Genomic DNA, 19,355 nt, shown 5'->3' on the forward strand with positions numbered 1-19,355 from the left:
ATTGAATTTGTGTCATGGGTTGTTGCTTAAGCTATATAATGTCCTTTTCTCATAATGTCATGAAAACCACAGCCATTCATTTATTATTATTTATTTAATGCTGTGTTCCCGTGGTTGCGTTTCTCAGGCAACGCTGGTGTCGGAACTTAATCGTTTCGAGGCGGAGTTGGACTCGGACATCCGTGGGCTGGAGAGGAAGCTTTCCCAGAAGCAGCATCAGCCGCGGCGGCGAGGCTGGGGTGAGGTACTGAGTCACCCCCTTTTAGACGCCGCTCACCGCCACAGACACCACAGACATCACAGACACCACAGACATCATCTCTGAACACCCAAACCTCAAAGCCTGTGCCCTCTCTCACACACCCCCCCAAACAGCCCCTCATCTACCCTCTCTGCTAATGGCTTGTGTCCCCTTGAACCTCACGACCATAGTCACAACTCCTGCCTGAATACCCACTTTCCTTCATTTGTAGCTTTGCCACTTTGCCCTGACAGGCCCATACTCACTGCATTCTTTGTGGTCTGAAACCTGTTGGATGTAATCCAAGCTTATAGTGTAACTACTCAGCGTTGATGCAAATGATGTTGAATGTGATGGGATTTGCTTGAGATTCAAGTCATAAATGGCTGCGAAAACAGTGATGCAAAGCTTTCAGCTAAGTTCCTTTTGACTTACTGTTAGAATGTCACTGTATAGCAGCTTTAGTTATTTAACCCATTTACTCCTGAAATGCCTGCTAAAAAAACGCCTTTAGAATCCTATGGCATTCTAGACTAAATAACCTTATTTCCTGAGGGTTTTCTGAAAAAATATAGAATTGTCAACGTCTACCAAAACCTTACTATCTAAGCCTCTGCACACCTAGAAACATGAAATAAAAAGCATGCTGCGCTACGCAGCAACCAGCGGGAGAGTCAATGTTGCGCTATGCAGCAACAGGTGGGAGATAGAATGTTGCGTCGTGCAGCATCCAGCACGAATGGGTTAACAGCCAGTTTCCCATACATGGAGCCAAGACTAATAGTTTTCCTTAATGGAGATTTTCATTGAAGTTTTCTTTAGTGCAGGACAAGTCTGTTATTTCATGTACTTGAAACTATCCCTAAGAGTTTATTTCATATTGGTAGCTGTTACAGGAAGTTGTTGGAGACTTGCAGGCTAGACCCTGTTTATGAGAGGGATAAGATATGGATGACACTTTGGAGTGTTTTAGCCAGTCTCTCTCTCTCTCTCTCTCTCTTTTTCTCTCTATCTCTATCTGAGAATGGACATCAACCCAGTAGACAACGGCTCAGTCCTCTTTTGGATAGTCTCATACCCACCAAGAAGTGCCCCCCCTCCTTGCCTTGCTTGGCCTGACAGCTCTTGAATTTGACTTACACCAGTCACATGCCTCACCTCAATTTGCTAAATCTCTCTCACTCTGCATGCTGTCTCAGTGTTTGATCACTGCCTCTTTGTTCGTCCCCTCCTCTAATGTGAGAAAAGGATCTTTTTAAAACAGTCACTTGCTTTGAATGTTAAGACTATTTGGGATGATTAACCCCCCCACACACACACACATACACACACACACAATTTACAGTTGGCTGTGTGCTCTGATGGCTTTAACCAAGTCACACCTGGTCCCTAATAAATAGAATGATTCACCTCATTTAAAGGCAGTTTTTACATCACCACTCAGCCTAACGGCAACCTTTGGAATGTAGGACCCAGGGGAGATGTGCATCTGCTGGAGCGGGAGTGGTCACCCCTCTGTTGAATTTCCTCTAAGCTTTTCCTTGAGCTGCAGCTCAACTGCCTGCACAGCGTCCACAACAGAGCAGAGGTGGACTGGGGCAAAGCAGGACTCACTGTGGACTTTCTCTCTTTACAGGGCGAGAGGAGCAATACCTCAGGAAACACACCAGCCCCAGGGAGAGAGCAGGACGACAGGTGTGTCTCTATGTCTGTTTGTGTCTGTAATGAACGGCTGGTGAGGGCATCTTTAAGGAATGTTGGTATATGTGTGTATTTGTGTGTATTGTGTGTTTATGTTAAGCACTTTTAAAAGACAATTTTTTTAAGGTTGTGTGTGTGTGTGTGTGTGTGTGTGTGTGTGTGTGTGTGTGTGTGTGTGTGTGTGTGTGTGTGTGTGTGTTTGTGTGTGTGGTGGGGTGTCATTGTCTTGTGAATCAGTTGTCAGTTGCCTGAGGACAGCTGATTTCCTCTTACCTGTAAAGTAAAGCTACTTGGCTGGGGGCTTCAGAGTGAACATGTTGACTTGTACCGGATCTCTGGCTGTTACTGCTGTGCTGCTATAAGTCAATAAAAAGTTTAAAGTTCCATTTTAGGTGCAGCTTCAGTCATATGAATAGGCTTGTCCCATTCACTTATACATGTTTATATGATTATTTTAGTTAAAGTTTCATTTAAGGTTTTCCAAATATAAGTAAAGAAATGTCAAACCCAAAATCATAAATCTAAGAAACAAGAGGCTATTACAATGCAGATATAGCGTTTTATATGTAGTACACACAATAAACAAACAATAGAACGGTCATCTAACTCATAGGACTCAAGACGCAGGCAAAGTCATCGGCTCAATGCTCGTGTGTCAGGGATAGGTTAATGGTTCAACATTTGGCTGGCAGCCACATACCTGACCTCCCTTGAGCTTCACGTGTGGTAGTTGGCACTGCTGTGTGTGTGTGTGTGTGTGTGTGTGTGTGTGCGTGTGCATGTGCATGTGCGTATGGACCTCTGTCTGTGTGTGTGTGTGTGTGTGTGTGTGTGTGTGTGCATGTGCGTGCGTGTATGTGCGTGTGTGTGTGTGTGCATGTGCATGTGCGTATGGACCTCTGTCTGTGTGTGTGTGTGTGTGTGTGTGTGTGTGTGTGTGCGTGCATGTGCGTGCGTGTGTGTGTGCATGTGCTTGTGTGTGCATGTTCATGCATGTGCGTGCAGCATCTTGTGTTCATTCATCATTATCATCACCACCAGTACTGTCATCTCTAGTACTGTCATCTCTACCATATCTGTCCAAAACAGCTCCCATAAATAATTTAATATGCATAACATGTTAAGCACGTTGCTCTTCTTCAGACTGCTCCAGCTGTTTTGGTGTGCGAGTCTCTTAGAGAATGTTGTCAGCCATGGCTGCACAATTATATTTTTCACATGCCTGAATATGTGATGTAGGCTGAACAAAGGCAGCATGGTTTTAGAAGATCAGTTGGTCCTGCAGGCCTCAGGCAGAGGCACCCTCGTCCCTCTCCAGTCCAGCATGTTCCACTCCGCTGTTTACTAAGTCAAGAGGCCAGTGCCGCACATTTTTAACCTATTCAGTAATAATCCTTTGACCTCTCCTCTCTCATTTAGTTGTTACCTACTACCTTGAGCACTTTCCACACCTCTTCACTACAGACTTAAAAAGCTCACAGCCCCTCAGAACGTTGTTAAAAAAAGCCCCCTGTTGCCACGGAAATGACAAGTGGAAACACACAGTTCTCAGAGTGTGGCAAGCTTTTACTGCTTCCCCTCTTGTCTAGTCTGCTTGCTGTTCCCTGAGGGAGGAGACGTGAATGAGCCCAAATACAGACCAGACTCTGCATCTGCACAGTGCAGACTGATGGCTTTGCCAAAAGCCGAGCGTTTAGAACCCTGACTCCTACACAAGCCAAGGGTCCACCTTGACTATGGAGCCGAGAGACACTACTTTGAACTCTCAGATGAGGGCTGCCATGTTGTTACCATTATCCATCCTGTAGAGCTTAATATTTTATTCAACTTTTTTTGCTTACAAGTTATTGTGATGAAAAGGAACCTAGGACTAGGAGTTATTTTCTTGTAACAGAGCATCCGAAAGCACATGATAGTCCAGTATTCACAAGGGATCCTTTCAGAATAGCAGGATGTTTGTGTCATGTATAGAATGTCATAGAGAGCTAAGAGTTGTGTTTCTGTAAAACAAAAGTTATGACTATACTTTACAATTGGCCTGTTGAACTCATTCTACCTTCCAACAGCTGGCCAGGTGCAATACATTCTGGAACAAAGGTGGTGGCTCCAATCAACCATTCCTCTGTCCCGGCCACAGCTCCTCCTCGGGCCACAGTGCCTGGCTCATTCTATGCTAGAGGTAAGAGCGGACCCAACAAAACAATTTGAGTGAAATGTGGCACCACAACACTATCACTATCTATACCCTTATCCATGGAAGTCTGAGTATGTTTAAGCAACCATTCTAGCATCAGTTGCAGCTCTGATCTTTCCTTTTGTGTTTATCTGTGTTTTACTTATCCACTGAGGTTTGAGATAGAAAAGTGTGTGTGTGTGTGTGTGTGTGTGTGTGTGTGTGTGTGTGTGTGTGTGCGTGTGCGTGTGTGTGTGCGTGTGCGTGTGTGCGTGTGCGTGTGACTGCTGCTCTTAAGTCTGAATGTTACCCCGTTTGATATCAGGACACATCCAACAGACACATTCCAGGAAATGTGTTGTTTTGCCTGGGCTTCTGTCTACTCGGTGGTCAAAAAGTGTTTTTAAACTGAAACATTGAGGTTTGACTTCTGCGTTTTTGGGTCGAGCTTAGACTTGTGAGTAGGAGGAGAGAGGAAGCTGGCAAAAAATAAGGTCCGACGGAGGAAGTCTTGATTATAGATCAACTCTATCCAATTGTTTTTCTTGGAGATTAGTCCATGGAGAGCTGGCCTGAGAATGCAGCCACTGTTAATGTACAGTAACATGTGCTGGGACAGACCAAGTGAGCATTTGACTTCTCAGCTACTTGAATGACAACTGTTAACACAAGACCTTTCCAAAAGTAATAATACGTACAGTGTTACTTAAGATCAACTTATGTGGTTTATGCGCAGAATGGAGTGCGATGGATGGATGTAAGACATGAAACTTTTCCCATCTAATTAGTCCTCTGCACAGTCATGATGGTTATAATATACTTAACTGCTGATTTGCTAGAACAGCGGTATGCTGAAAAAAACAGAGATATACGTTGTCTGCACAGCACAGACAACACAGCATGTGTAGCAAATAACTGCATGCAAAAAGTGCTATATCATGCTTCATCATAAGCTATTACAGAAACAGAGCCCCTTTAAAACTTGACACTCTCCCCTCATTTTCTTTTATAATGACTTACAGGCAGAGTCAGTCCGGCACCAGAAGCCATGGACTTCCCACCAAAGAGAGAAGAGAAGAAGGTAAACATGTAACATAGACATTACATTTCCTTTCTCAAAAACTGTAAAATGAGTTGTCCGTCATTTGTTGATACACTGCATCTGCTCTGCTCTGCTCAGCAAACATTCATATTCGTATTTATTATAGTGGTGGTTAGTGAGGCTCCCTCTTCACTGTGAAGTGCTTTGAGTGTCGAGAGAAGCGCTATATAAATGTAACATGCCGTTGTTATTTCTCTGTGTTTGTGTAGATGAAGGCGGGCCGGGCCAAGTTCAACTTCCAAGCGCAGTCACCCAAGTAAGTAGTGAATAATCCCTGGCAGATCAGCCCATGGACCATTTCCTCTCTCACAGGTTGTTTTTTTTATTACAATGCCACAATCAGGAAGCACAGAGCAGAGGGGGAAGGGGAGGATAGAGGTGCATACTAACCGTAATTATTTAACACGTAAGACTCTGAAAAGGCTCCTGCTCAGCTCTGGTTTCAGAGGGAACAGAAGTAGATGCAAAACTCAACAAAGAGAATCTATTGAACGTTGTGGTCCAAATTCCAGTGTTGGATCAGAATTCGTCACAGTCCTTGAAAAGGAAAAGGTGTCATTGGTTTTATCTTTCCTGGTTCATCAAGGTGCATGGAACACATTGTGAACAAAACATGATTGAAGGCAGTACAGAAATACTTGTTGTTTTTGCTGTATATCTTCTCATTTGTTTTGTGGTGAAGCTATTGTTTTTTCCCCCCAATTACTCTTGTGCTGCGTGACCTTTTAGGATATTTTGGGTGGACTAAGCAGGAAATGAGTTGTGCCAGGAAGTTGTGTGAGATGAGATGAATTTTTTTGTCTCTCTCTCTCTCTCTCTTTTTTTTCGGTCTGCCTCCAAAGTCTCATCTCATTTCCTTTGCCCTGCTCTCTACTCCACAGAGAACTGCCGCTGCAGAAAGGTGATGTGGTGTACATCCACAGGCAGGTGGACGCCAACTGGTACGAAGGGGAGCATCATGGCAGAGCCGGCATCTTTCCCACCAGCTACGTGGAGGTGGGTCCTCCCTCGCCAAAGAAAGCGCTGACCTGCTATCTGACCTGCTATCTGACCTGCTCTCACGCCTTGTGTCCACTTTCTTTTCGTTTCGTTCTTTTCCTGGAGCATTGAGTTGTTCCCTCAACAACCTCACCCTTCCTTCCTCTGCTCCCTTCCACCCTAGATTATCCCTCCCTCTGAGAAGCCTACTCCCATCAAATCCCCCACCGTTCAGGTGCTGGAGTATGGGGAAGCCGTGGCCTTGTACAACTTCACCGCCGACCTGCCTGTCGAGCTGTCTTTCAAGAAGGTAACCGTTGCAATATCCTGTCATTTATAAATGTGTTTAGGAACTACTGTCACTTATATTGGTGCTTACGGAACACGCTGCATGGGTGTGTGAATTTGTTTGACCAGATAATGACTGAGTTGGACGTTTTTGACAGGAAGGTGGTTTTAAGATGGCTTTAAGATGACAGTTTCATTAATCTGCTGCATCCTTCATGTCTTAACTCATGTCGCGTCTGCATGCACATGTAAACATTGCATAACATTCCCATTCCTAGACAACTTTGAACATGCTCTGTGACAATCAGTAATGTGAGAACTAATAGTGATCCCTCTACTCTTTGTAAGGGGGAGGTCATCTGTGTGACCAGGCAAGTGGATGACCAATGGCTGGAAGGTCGGATCCCGGGCACCTCCCGAAGTGGCATCTTCCCCTTGAACTACGTCCAGGTCAACAAAATGCCCCGCACCAAAACTAGTGATGAGTTCCCCACCTCGCCTGCGTCACCCACGTTCCCCGAGCCGCGGAGCCCCGGGCGTCCGCTTCACTCCCCGTGCCCGCGGTCACCCCTGTCCCCCTCACCCTTCACCCTCGACTCACAGCTCTCACCCCACAAGCCGTCCTCACCCTCCCCGCATGGCGCCGCATCCACCCAATCACGCTCGCCACTCTCGCCCACTCAGACAGCAAATGCAAAGCAGGCAGCCAATCACTGGCCCCATGCATCACCCGGGTCCGCCTCACCCACGTTACTGAACTCCCACTGGAGTGGCACGCCGCCTACAGCTCACAGCCCAGTGGATAGAGAAGTGAGGTCACCACTGTCAACATCCAATCACATGCCATCATCTCCTCAGGGTCCAGGACTGAACGTCGGTAACAAGCCTGGATATTCAACACAGGTTTGCACCTTGAATATTTGACTTTTGAGTCTTAATTTGACTTAAATGTATTAAAACTGCCCTACCACATAGTCAAAGGCATGATTATACTGATATACTGTATGTTAAGTATTTTAAACAAATAATGTGTCACCATATAGAATTGCACTAGAATGTTTTTTGATATTAACTAGTTTATTGTCATTTTTTTTGCAGCCAAATTCCCATAAAATTGCTCCTCCCCCACCACAAGCCAGAACTAATCCTGGATCTACAGCAGTTCAGCGGACACCGTAAGTTTCCTTTTAAACTTATTTCCTCTGCCATGATGTAGGTGTGGTTTGACTGTTTGTTTTTTTGCATATTTGTCTGAGTGCAGGATTGCACAGAAATGGCTGATCTACTGGCTGATTTTCATGAGGCTTGTTGCAGGCTTGGTGTAGCGTGGTGGCCCAAGGAAGAACCTACACAATTGTTGGGGTGGCTCAATGAAATTTAGTTTTTCATAATGTTGCAACTTGCAAGATCTTGGCCAAGGTCTGTGCCCACCGAGTGGCTGCCCTTCTAATGTTAATGTGTTCTGCTTTCATTGGTGGCCTTATTACTATTTGTTAACCAGACACTCAGAACCATGGTGGAGCCACATTTGGCTTCTATGCGGTTCAGCTCTGGAACCAACTCCCAGATAACATAAAATATGCCCCAACTGCCACCAGTTTCAAATCAAAACTGAAGACAAGACTGTTCTCTGTGGTTTTTCCCTAATCTGATCAAATGCCTTTAATCAGTTGCACTCTTTTATGACTTTTAATTATGTATTTTATTTTTTAATAAAAAAATTTAATTAGTTGCATTCTATGTTTTAAGACTTTTAATTATGCATTTTAGCAGATTTGATTATGTGTTTTATGTCTGTTGATATATGTATTTTAATTTTTTCCCTATCCCTCATGCTTTTATTATTGTCTGCTATTCTCTTTTTCTGATGGTGTAAAGCACATTGATTTGTCTTGTGTATTAAGTGCGCTGTACAACTAAAACCGCCTTGCATGGCCTTGCCGTATGAAGCTTATGAGGGAAGCCCCACTGACCTCTCCTGTTTGCTGCAGGTATAAAGCAGTGTACAACTACAGACCGCAGAACAAGGATGAACTGGAACTGAAGGAGGGAGATATTTTGCAGGTGATGGAGAGGTGTGATGATGGCTGGTATGTAGGTAAGTTGATCATGAGAATGTTGACACTTGAATGCCCCCTAGTGGTTGTGACTGAACACTACATAGTGGTCAAATTCTGTTTGGGGTCTTGGAGAGGGCAAATTAACTGTGTCCTTTATTTTACAGGTACGTCAGAAAGGACACAAGCCTTTGGGACGTTTCCAGGCAACTATGTGACACCGGTGTAACCACTGGAATGTTTGACTGTTATTGGAGAAGTTTGCTTCTGAGTTGTATCCACTTTACACAGGCTCGCTTGCCACAAATGAATGCAGTGTACTTCCTCCCCACAGACACACACATGGACAAAATAAGTTTGATTTGGCAAACACACACACACACACACACACACACACACACACTTCTACTCTAATTTCCTGACTCAGCATTGATCTGCATGCACACCTTCATGTCCAGACCACAGATGCACGAACAATGTAACCACAAAATGTCCAGAGAGCAATTCCATCACTGTTGTCACTTTTCTCAGCATGTGTGTGGGACTCACAACACTCCTCAGAAATGGACACTGCAACATGGGGTTGGGCACTTGGACTTGATGCAGGTTAAACTACATAGGTTTCACTATATACATAGGACAATTGAACTCCAAGCTAGTTGTTTACACATAAATAATTGGTTGTTCCTGCAAAGCCCATCACCCAGGTCTGCATGGTCTGAACCGTCACCAGTGTCAGTGACATCATCACACGGCGCCTTCTTCAGCACAGACCTGCACATGATGTTCTTTAGGTCTAAAGCAGCCCTGTCAAAAGATGTCTTGCACTTTGATTTCAGATTTGTAACAGCATCGTGGATGACCAGAAGATGGTGACAAGAAAGCGACACTAAATATGCCTGGACCGCTTTATGGCTTTTGCGTTATCAACAGATTCTAATGCCTTACGATCGGATTCCACAAGTATTCTGTGTTGTATTCCTCTTTTTGTGTTGTATGAACAGGCTTCTTCATATCCCAGTAACTCACCATGCAGCATTTGACAGAGCTTGAAAGTTAACAATATACAACATATAGAAAAGCTTTTTTCTAAACGTATTTTTTTTTTTTATCAATATTGCGAATATGGCCAAAAAATCATGAGCATGATCTCCGATATGTGTCCTATTTTTGTTTTGTGGAGGACTGAAGTGGAAACATGAATAACTACAACAGCAACAACAACGACAGCTTTATCAATTCAGCAAAATGTTTTCAGTGTTGAACGTGTGGAGGTGTCTGAAGATTCTTTACACCTCTGTGCCAATTCACCACACCTTAAAAGCCCTTATATCCTCTAAAAAGCTTACAGCTTTGTAAAAGCTTTGTAAAAGTTTACAGAGTGCTTTATGTAGTGTAACTAACAAATGCAAAAATTATCACAAAATATGTCCTCATGTGGACACGACTCACTCCATATTTGTTCATAGAATGTTTCTCTGTGCCTGTATTGAGTGGATGCTGATTGCTTAAACCCAGTACTTTGTTGCAATTGTGAGCTGAGCAACCATTTAAATTTAAACCATCTGTAACCAAGCACAATAGCCAACTTTGGAACCAACTAATGGAAACAGTTTTTTCACCATCTGAGGCTTGTTGCTTGTTGATTTAAACATAGGCCTATTACCCATCATTGTGGCTCATGATATTATGATGTGTCTTGTACAAAAGACAAACTAGGTAACCTAACACCAGAGATTTGAGAACCACAAAGATCAAATATGAAAAAATTTAGCCAAAATTAATTTTACAAATTCGCTTATGTCTAAAATTGTATAAAAGGCTTCAATTAAATATATCTGCTAAAATGAAAAAAGCAATCAATGCTGCAGTGATTTGATATACAAGTTGGTATTAATGGACCATGTCATGGTCAAAAGCATTTGTTTGGAAAACACATGTTGAAACTGTCTCAGTGGCATGCAATAAACTAGCCACCGTCAAAGATTGTATCACTCAGTGCATATTTAGACTGTGCCTTAAGGAGATGTCCAGCCCTGAAGTGCTGCCCTTCCTATTAGGTATAATGACTAGCCACCTTTGACACATTTAACTTCTATGATTACAGTCATTACAACTTTTACTTAAGAAAATAATTTTAAATTCCTTTCCTAGAAGTACAAGTATAGAATAATATGATTGATTTTTATACAATGGTTGCACAGGTTCATATTTTATTAAGTGAAAAGCCTGGTTTGTAAATAAAAGCTGTCGTGTCTGTTGTACTGGTTTGCTTCACCTTTGCTCTTGTAATCTGACCAGTAAGACAATGTACAGATTTTTAACTGTAATAAAATTGCAAAATAATATATTTTCTTGACAGCACAATGCATTTCAATGTAAGGTACTCACATGTTTGCAAATTATTCAAATAAACAAATGAAACAAAAATATTTGTCAACAACATGTAGGCTATTCATTTCAATAAGCCTAAGTCAGAGAGTCCATAGACTGTAGGCTCAATTCCCGCTGTTAGCGTCTAATTGGGTTATGTATAATAACACAGGAAATATGTGATCGTTTTTGTAAGTGAATGCTTAATTTAGGCAGTTTTGTAAATTAATGCTTAATTAGGTAGTTTTAGGCAGTTTTGTGAGTTTTGGATTTGTCCACTAGATGGTGGTCTAAACGGACCTTCGATTCCTCAGTCTTGAATTAATGTCTCAATTAACTCCAACCCCTTGTCGGACACGCCCCATACCATTTCGCCTGCCCATCCTGGGCTTTATTTTGATAGCAACACGTGGCAAGTGATCTCATGTATTCAGGGGGAGTGTTCACAGGTGATTTTACATCATAGCAGAGCACCACTTGTTTAAGACCAATATAGTTTTGGAGCGGTCTCGCTGCTTCTGTTTGGATGACAAAGATCTCTTGACATTCATTAGTCAGTAGCATAGACAAAAGCACTAACATCGATAACGGATTTCGGGTTGACACTCTGCTGATGACTTCTGACATTTTTCTGCTGTAAAAAATATTTTCTAACTCCTTTCAGCACATTCTTTTATTTTGGCGCTCGCGTAATTTGACGCAAGGTGCCGTGGAACGAGCCGCAGACCACAGGTGTAAATTTACGAGGGGTTAATTAGTCTGCGAGGTGTGATCAACTGCTGCTCTTGCGTCGGTGAGTATTTCTAATCTTTTCTTTTGAACTAATTCCTTGGAAGTTGTGGCTTAGTTAGTTGACAATGACATTTATGTCGAGAATGATCGATTTGTTGTTGGAACCAAACAAACAAATGTCTTGTCAATGATCAGGCATTTGAGACGGAAAGATTTCTCGGAAGCATGGCTACCTGTCACCGGAGAGAAGTGATAGGCAGTGAGTGATATTTCCCTTCAAAGGCTCTTGCACTTAAGTTTAAGAGTATTAAGTGTCCATAAGCAATATATTTAGTCGTCTAGGTTGATGATTTAAATTGATTCCAGCATCCCGACAAATGTTTTGAAACATTAGACTTGCGCAATATGAACAAACTTTTTCCTACTCTTCCGCGGTTTTTTCTCTCTCTGAAGTATCCGAGAATAACCGTTATTCAAAATAAACTTTGTAGGCTACTGCCTGTCAAATGGAAGTTTTGTTTGCGCGTTTAAGACGTTCTCAAGGTTTGCATAGCTGTATAAAGAAGGCAGACGGCTGAGAGTCTTGAATTGGTAATAATCGCGCGTTCCTGTCCTGTTGAAAGGTGTGTGAAGATATGTTTATGAACAAAACTAAACTCTGTTATGAAAAAAAAATTGATATTTACAGAGTGTACAGTGATCTAGTAAATGTCAAAGTGTGGGTAACACATTGGAATGTGCATCATCAGTAGGTCACTTTAATTTTTATTTTATTTTTTTTGGGGGGGGGGGGGGGGTTGTGATACGATGAAGGATAGGAAAAAACTAGCCAGTGAAACTGATGGTGGTGGTGGTGGTAGTTAGGGCATGTCATTCATGCTCTAAACACCCATAGGAGTGGTAGGGTACTGGGTGGGGATTTGGCACTAATAAGAAACAGTTAGCCTTGAACAATCAACTCAAAAAATGAAGGTAATATTAGTTAATTTGTCACAAATACATTTTCAGGATTATGCAGATGAAAAGGAGACTGGTTTCATGTCTGATGTGTACTGTACATGACACAGCATATGTACTGTAAACATTTAATTTTATTTCAACAGCCTTGGGGAGGTTTTAGCCTGTACAAATAAATGGTCAACATGCCATTCAGCTGTAGCACAGTGATTAATTGGCACTTTTTCCAATGGGTGGGAAAGAGCTGGAGAGGTTTCCCAGTGCTCACGTGCCCCTATTGAAGTGCCCCCACCCCCGTGACTGGCATTTCAGCGCTGTACCTTCTGTTTGTGTGCCACTGCCTTTCATAGCTCTGCACCCCCCCCCCCCCCCCCCCCCCCCCTTTGCAATTGTGTGTGTTTCCTGATGCCCCCTCTGCTATGCTGATTGCGCAGCCGAGAATGTACTGGCTTCAGACAGAACACTCTGCTTCTCTGTTGTCGGTATCAGGCCACTGAAAGCTTTTCTATCTTTGTGATTCTAGATGGCTTCTAAATCGTCATTGTAAAGTACATCAAAATGTTAGGGGATGGACTTTTCTGGTTGTTTGCTGTTGCCCTTGTGGTCCTATGATCTTTTTGATTCGTTGTTGTTGTTGTTGTTGTTTGTTTTCCTTAATAGCACCACCACAAACAAGTTATGTTTCATCTCCCAAATTGATGCTAGCACATAATGGAATCTGCTGGTAGGGGCTGTGGCTTTGGAGAGAAAGTTTTGAAGTGCTGTTCTTTGCTGTGCAATACAACCTTTGTGAGTCTTGTCTGTTTTTCTGCTGTGTGTCTGTTGTTTCTGCTACAGGAAGTGGCAGACTCCGATACAATCTGTGGGCAGTCTACAACTATGATAAGTCATGTTGTGTTGTGGCTCCTCCACCACGGCCATCTCAGTCCATTTGATGGCTTAGTAGCCCCTGATGACTAGTCTATTGTGTCTTTCCTCTTTGCTCCAGTCAGATATAAATGGCTGAAATGACTGGTTTTCTTTTTTTCCCCTTCTCTGGTGCCTCGCCGCGGCTCGTCCTGTCAGCATGAGGTCTGTTGCGAGTTTGTCGACGCTGTAATCGAGGCCGCCTGTTGCTGCTGCCGCTGCTGCTTAGCGTGCACTTCAGCAGCAGAGATGCATTGCTGCATCCGGATATTTAGAGAGGCTGCGTGTCGTTAAGTGTGACGAGGTGCAGTAACGTGTGAGCTAGTGCCTCACAATGACTAAACGGTGCTTTCAGAGGATGTGGGGACTGGGGAGCCTAGCTGACTGCACTTGTCTGGGGCGGAGAGACTGTTTTAACGGACCAGAAGAAAATACTCATGGCAGATGGAGATTTATCGATACAGTGACTGAGAACTGAAGTCTCTTGTCTCTTCTGCCTGAAATGTGTACTTACACATTTGGAATGGCTTATCGTAGTCAACAATATTCTGAGTTATGAATAAATTTGTTCAGTAACTCATGAGCTAAAATGTCGAGTGGTTAAAATGTGCGAAAGCACACTGGCTTCCAAAAGTGCAGAACCACAAAAAATGAATTGAGAAATAAGAGGGAAGTAACATATTCTTCTCAGTGTTTTGTGATGGAATAAAACTAGTCTGTGACCTTTTTTTCTCGGTGTTTGAGCTTTGAAGGTGAAAATTGAGCTGCATGTTAGAATTGTGTCTGTGATGTTACCATGGTAGCTGTTGGTTGGATTATTTCCCTCCCAAGATGAACTGGTGTATCAGAAATTCCAACCTCTGTGTCATCACCATGGGTTTCTATCATACATGAGATGAATGAAACCATTTTTTTCCCAACCATAATAAAATAATAGGACGTGACCATAAACTTGACTAAGCTCGGCCTGAAGGGCACACCCAGAGTGACTGACACTCACAGAATGAGTTCTGAGTTATGTAAAACCAGCACATTACACAGGCCAATTAGCCAGTACCCAGCCAGTGCTACGGCTCACCTTTAAATTCCAACACCCATTCTCTGTCGTCTTGACTCATGTGTTATTGTTTGATGTCTTCTCCATCTCCTTAGAGATTTGGAGTCACTGACTAAATCAGTGACAGTACAGGGGATGGCTGAAGAATGTGGGGGATGTTATTCCAGGACATTTAGCAGTAATGAGGTGCGGCTTAGTTGTAGCATTCCTCCCACTATTCTATGGGTGTGTGTCAGAGGCAGGTGCCATTGGCCACATGCCGTCACCAAAGCGAGTGGGCTTGGCATCCTCGCAGCAGGGCCGCGCTCCTCATTGATTGCACAGAAAAAGCGCACAATACCCAGAACCCTTCACAATGGGCAGCGGCCCTAACAAAGAGCATAGAGAGTTCCGAATGAAAACAGCCACGAGCAATAGATCCCTTTGGTTTGAGTCACACATGCATTCCTTTGCTTTCACATTGTGTGTGTGTGTGTGTGTGTGTGTGTGTGTGTGTGAGAGAGCTTTCAGTGATGTGAGTGTGGTAGTCAGCATGTTTGTTTTGAGTGTTGTATCAGCAGGCAATCAGCTGTTGAGACCTAGCCTGTGTGTGTTGACACCTACCCTGCATGCGTGTGAGTGTGCGGCTACCCATGGAGTGCTCCAGTCAGCCTCGGATGTGAGAGCCGATCTTTATCCATCTGTAGTTTTAATCACAGCATTGCCACTGCATTAGCCCTGGAACTCTCGTTTATGAGTTTCGTCTCGATCCAGGCAGTGAAGGTAGTCCTGGCGTTCCAGGAAAATGAGCAGGCCTCTGGAGACCTGCCTTGCTGCAGTAATGAGGACAAAGGTTAAGACTGTTAGCAGGCCACATGTCAGAAATCTCTTGTGGGTCAAAGTCAAGAATTTTCTCTCCAAGACAAGAATAAAAATGAGGGACTCTGTTCCAGTGCTGTACTATCTACTGAAGGAGAGTCTAGGTTTGGTAATTACAGATCTGTGATGTTAGCCTGGTAGACATTGCACACAAGGGTGTGGGAGGGTTTCTCTTCTTTTTGCGTACAGTGTAGTCTTACTGTATTTACTGCAGCTAAACTGCACATAATTTCGCCAACTTGTTATAGCAAGTCAGGCAGATGTTCACTGAGTCGCAAATTGCCCTTTTGAAGTTGATTGAGGAAAAATGGCAGTGTCAGCTGTATGGGGGGAGGGGGGGGTGTACACAAGATGGCTTTCCGTCATCCTCACGTTACCTTTGATTACATCATGGAGTCACCCTCTCATTACGGCACTCCCTCACCAGAGCCAACATCGGGCCCTCTTCCCCTCCCCTTACTGCCTCAAAGCCCAAAACTCTTTGAGTCAGGCGGTCTGGCACTCGTCTGGCGAGGGCTGACATACCCACTGGAATTGCCCCTCTGATTGATGCCTCATTGCAGAGCCCCATTGTTCAGCCCCACTGCTGCCACAGGCCGGCCTTGTGTCATTTTCCAAGGCCTCTTTGCGACCATACACATGTTGTCATGTTGTATACATTGAACTGAGCTGAAGAGGTTTAATCAAATCCTGCTAGATCCCTGGAACCTCTGTGAAGAGCTGCTGTGTCCTTTTGCCAGTTTTAAGCATACAATCCCTCTTGGCCCAGTCAGCAAAACCCACAGACTCTTGACCCCCCCCCCCCCAAGTTTAATTGCCATTCTAAGTGGACTCTGAGCCTCCCCTCCAAAGCCCCTCTAAACCCCATCCCCTCTCAGGGTACCATTACAGGGGCAGTCTGGCTAGGAGCGCCTGAGGGCCACATCCCAGAGCACCAGGCTCCTGAATCATCAAGGCTAATCATCTCTAAGCTCCCTGTCCCACTCACAGGCCACAGCAGTAGCAAATGAGGGTGAACTCCTTTTGTCTGTGTAGCTGTGTGTTTGTGTTTATGGGTAACTAAGTGGGAAAGGTGTGTGTGTGTGTGTGTGGAACCCTAAGGAGTTGGCATCTCCTTTTCCTTTCATGTCTGTGTGGGTCTGAGTCTCAATCTGCTGCAGGGTGTATGTTTTGCGTGCGGTGCTTGCGTCTGCGTGTGTGTGTTTTGCACTTGACTGTTTCGACTCACACCACAGGCATTCTGTTTTTCACCTTGAAAGAGGCTGGCAGGCCATCGCTGGCTGCCGTGAGTCACTTTGATAAGAATAAACCAGGGAATGAGGCAAACGACCATGCCCTGGTGAAGGGAGTGGCATCCGAGAATGAACAAGTTGTACCCAAGACGACCTCGCCTCAATTTCCCACGGTGTTGTCGTTGTCGTTCAGGTTGCGCATCTCACTTGGCATGTGCCACAGCCCAGGGCCGATCATAAAACACCCGCACAAATAACTGCTGATTAGTGGACCTATGGATACACCCTTGTGAAAGCATGCATTGCATTGTGCATGATGACACCATGAATATCCTGTTTGCTATAGAGTGGCAAAGAGGGTGGAAGAATTTGATCTCATGAGTCAACGATTTGACCACGGCACCCAGAAGTGTGCTCAAGCAGCATACCTTTGTTACTAAGCACTTAATGATATCAGACAGGTGGTGTCTCCTTTGAATGAGTTGCTGCATAGGTCAATTGATAGTGTGCATACCTTGTAAACTGGACTGGTGGCTTGCTGGTTCAAATTCTTCTCTATTGTGTGGGCTTTGTGTTTTGTGTCATGGGTACTGCCTCAGCTAAAAAAAGCCAGGCTTGCCTTGTTAAGTCTGCATGTATTTTTCATTGTTCTGTCCATGAATCACTTGCTGTTTGCTGGTCAAGATGACTTAAAATAAATCTCTGCACTCTGCAGTGTCATGGTGAAAGAAAACAACCGTATTTGTCATTCAAGTTCTATATTGTTGATGAGAGGGGCTTTGGACTTACATGACATTTAATTTTCTCTCTCGTTTTCATTCTTTCAGCTACAGCTGCGCATAAGCCAGAGGCCAGACTGGAAAGCCCTATCAGAATAAACCCTTTTATTTGTTTTGATTTCATTAGTGCTTTATTTGCTCTTGTTATTTTTTTATTTCTGTGAAAATTGTGCGTTTTCACCTCTCGTTCCCCTTGTGGCAATAAGCAGAGCATCGTTTTACAGCATCAAGAGGGGAGTTCAAGACGGAACGACATGGCTGTGCCAAGTTAATAATGGAGAGAGAGAGAGAGAGACTGACTCTGTGGGCACGCTGGACTAATTAAAGTCTCCAGTGACTGGGAAATGTGGCAAACGAGCTTGCTGCGATTACGTAAAAGGCCGCATCAACAGCATGCATCGTCTGAGGCTCCGAACAAATCTCTATCATGGCCGCAGCCACTAAGAGCACTAAGAGTGCCTTAATGAAGGGGGGCTGGGTAACCCCACTAATTGCCCTGAATGTGCTAATGACTGAGAGGGTTGGGAGCTCAGTGTCCCAAACACTTGTGGAATGTGCCACAGACAACATTGCCACAATTGGGTCGCAGGAGTGTGTGTGTGTGTGTGTGTGTGTGTGTGCTAGGCAAGTAGAAATATCCTAGATAACCGAAGAGTGAAACACTCTTTTATTGATCTAGAAAAAAGCTTTGGATTTTTGGTGAATTGCAAACATGTATGCTGTCTGCCAAGAGAGAAAGGAGATTAATTAACATTTTCAGTGATGTGAATGAGGACACACATCTGTGCTTGGTAGAAACAGCACAATGAACCACCTGTGTGGCAACAGATTGTGAGTTTTATGAGCTCATTCATTTGAGATCATAAGACCCGATCCACATGGTATTGTGTAATAGGGTGCCTAGATTCTAGCTATCATTTATCATGTCAGCAGTCAAGGTACAAATGGTCAGACACTGACCTGCTGAGGAATGTGCTGCGCAGTCACATACTTAATTTAGATATTGAACAGTTGTTATCATGTTCCCCCATGGACATGTTGAAGTGATGTGGAATCAATCAACACCAATGGATGACATTATCATTCTGAGCGTTCCTCAGCGCCGTCCAGCCGAGCAGTTCCGCTTGCATCAGTGGCCTGTCAGTCATGTGCAGTCAGCGCTGAGAGTGATACAACAGCTCCTCCTGTCAGCTTGAGTGACATTTGTTTGTAATCCGCAGACAAACGTGTGCATATGCACAAAGGATAACCTTGTGTGTTGATATGCTGTGAGTGAATATTGCTGTGAAGTTGGCTTCCTTGTGACTCTATCTCTTCAATACTCTTTAATCTGTAAGGAGTCTGTGCTAAAACACAGAGGAGAGGAGTCTGTGCTAAAACACAGAGGAGAGGAGTCTGTGGTTGTGGAGGTTAACAGACAGTGACTTTGCAGATCTGAAGCCACAGTCTCCACTACTTTGTGTGTGTGTGTGTGTGTGTGTGTGTGTGTGTGTAGGGGGGCAGACACAGACATGGAGGCCCCAGAGCAGCAGTACAGAGCCCCAATATATACCCTCATACAGCGTACATGTCTACACACACACACACACACACACACACACACACACCTCACCACCACCACCTCACCACAGCCACACATGAGTGAGGAGCCAGGCCTGTCAGAGCCTCCGCTCCCCCAGCACATGTGCTCATGATAAACACTGCACTCTCATCCTGCTCGGCACAAGCAGGGGCCAGTGCTACTGCGACGCACACAGTGCCATTCTGGCTCAGAGTCTCATAGTCTCCCTTTTGTTCCAAGGTAGGGGGCAAATGGAAAACAGGTTTGCAGTTTGAGACTTTTAGAATGGACTGTTTCTCTCAAATGCTGGTTGCTGAAACCAGCTCGGCGGAGGCTGTAATGGGAGAACGATGTGAAAGT

At 44.1% G+C, this 19,355-nt stretch overlaps 2 protein-coding genes across 12 annotated transcripts in view; both read left to right on the plus strand.

The window, feature by feature from the left end:
* The window catches only part of sorbs3 (sorbin and SH3 domain containing 3), a 33,908-nt gene extending 22,938 nt beyond the window's left edge, over positions 1-10,970 (plus strand). For 8 of the 10 annotated variants that reach the window (XM_042099875.1, XM_042099879.1, XM_042099878.1 and 5 more), the window contains exons 11-21: positions 128-244; positions 1,878-1,936; positions 4,009-4,121; positions 5,138-5,196; positions 5,427-5,473; positions 6,099-6,213; positions 6,380-6,505; positions 6,832-7,386; positions 7,582-7,658; positions 8,475-8,581; positions 8,708-10,970. In XM_042099875.1, coding sequence (XP_041955809.1) covers positions 128-244; positions 1,878-1,936; positions 4,009-4,121; positions 5,138-5,196; positions 5,427-5,473; positions 6,099-6,213; positions 6,380-6,505; positions 6,832-7,386; positions 7,582-7,658; positions 8,475-8,581; positions 8,708-8,769 — 1,437 coding nt within the window. In that variant the 3' untranslated portion in view covers positions 8,770-10,970. The remainder of the gene's footprint in view (positions 1-127; positions 245-1,877; positions 1,937-4,008; positions 4,122-5,137; positions 5,197-5,426; positions 5,474-6,098; positions 6,214-6,379; positions 6,506-6,831; positions 7,387-7,581; positions 7,659-8,474; positions 8,582-8,707) is intronic. The other 2 variants (XM_042099882.1, XM_042099881.1) reach the window with 2 other exon arrangements.
* A 390-nt stretch (positions 10,971-11,360) lies between these two features.
* Positions 11,361-19,355, plus strand: part of pdlim2 (PDZ and LIM domain 2 (mystique)) — a 55,539-nt gene continuing 47,544 nt past the window's right edge. Inside the window, exon 1 of one of the 2 annotated variants that reach the window (XM_042099883.1) lies at positions 11,361-11,706. The gene's annotated coding sequence lies outside the window, so the exon portion shown is untranslated. Of the gene's footprint in view, positions 11,707-11,821; positions 11,905-19,355 lie in introns of those variants that run through there. The other variant, XM_042099884.1, reaches the window with a different exon arrangement.

Source organism: Alosa sapidissima, chromosome 8, assembly GCF_018492685.1.
Source record: "Alosa sapidissima isolate fAloSap1 chromosome 8, fAloSap1.pri, whole genome shotgun sequence".
NCBI classification, from domain to species: Eukaryota; Metazoa; Chordata; class Actinopteri; order Clupeiformes; family Clupeidae; genus Alosa; species Alosa sapidissima.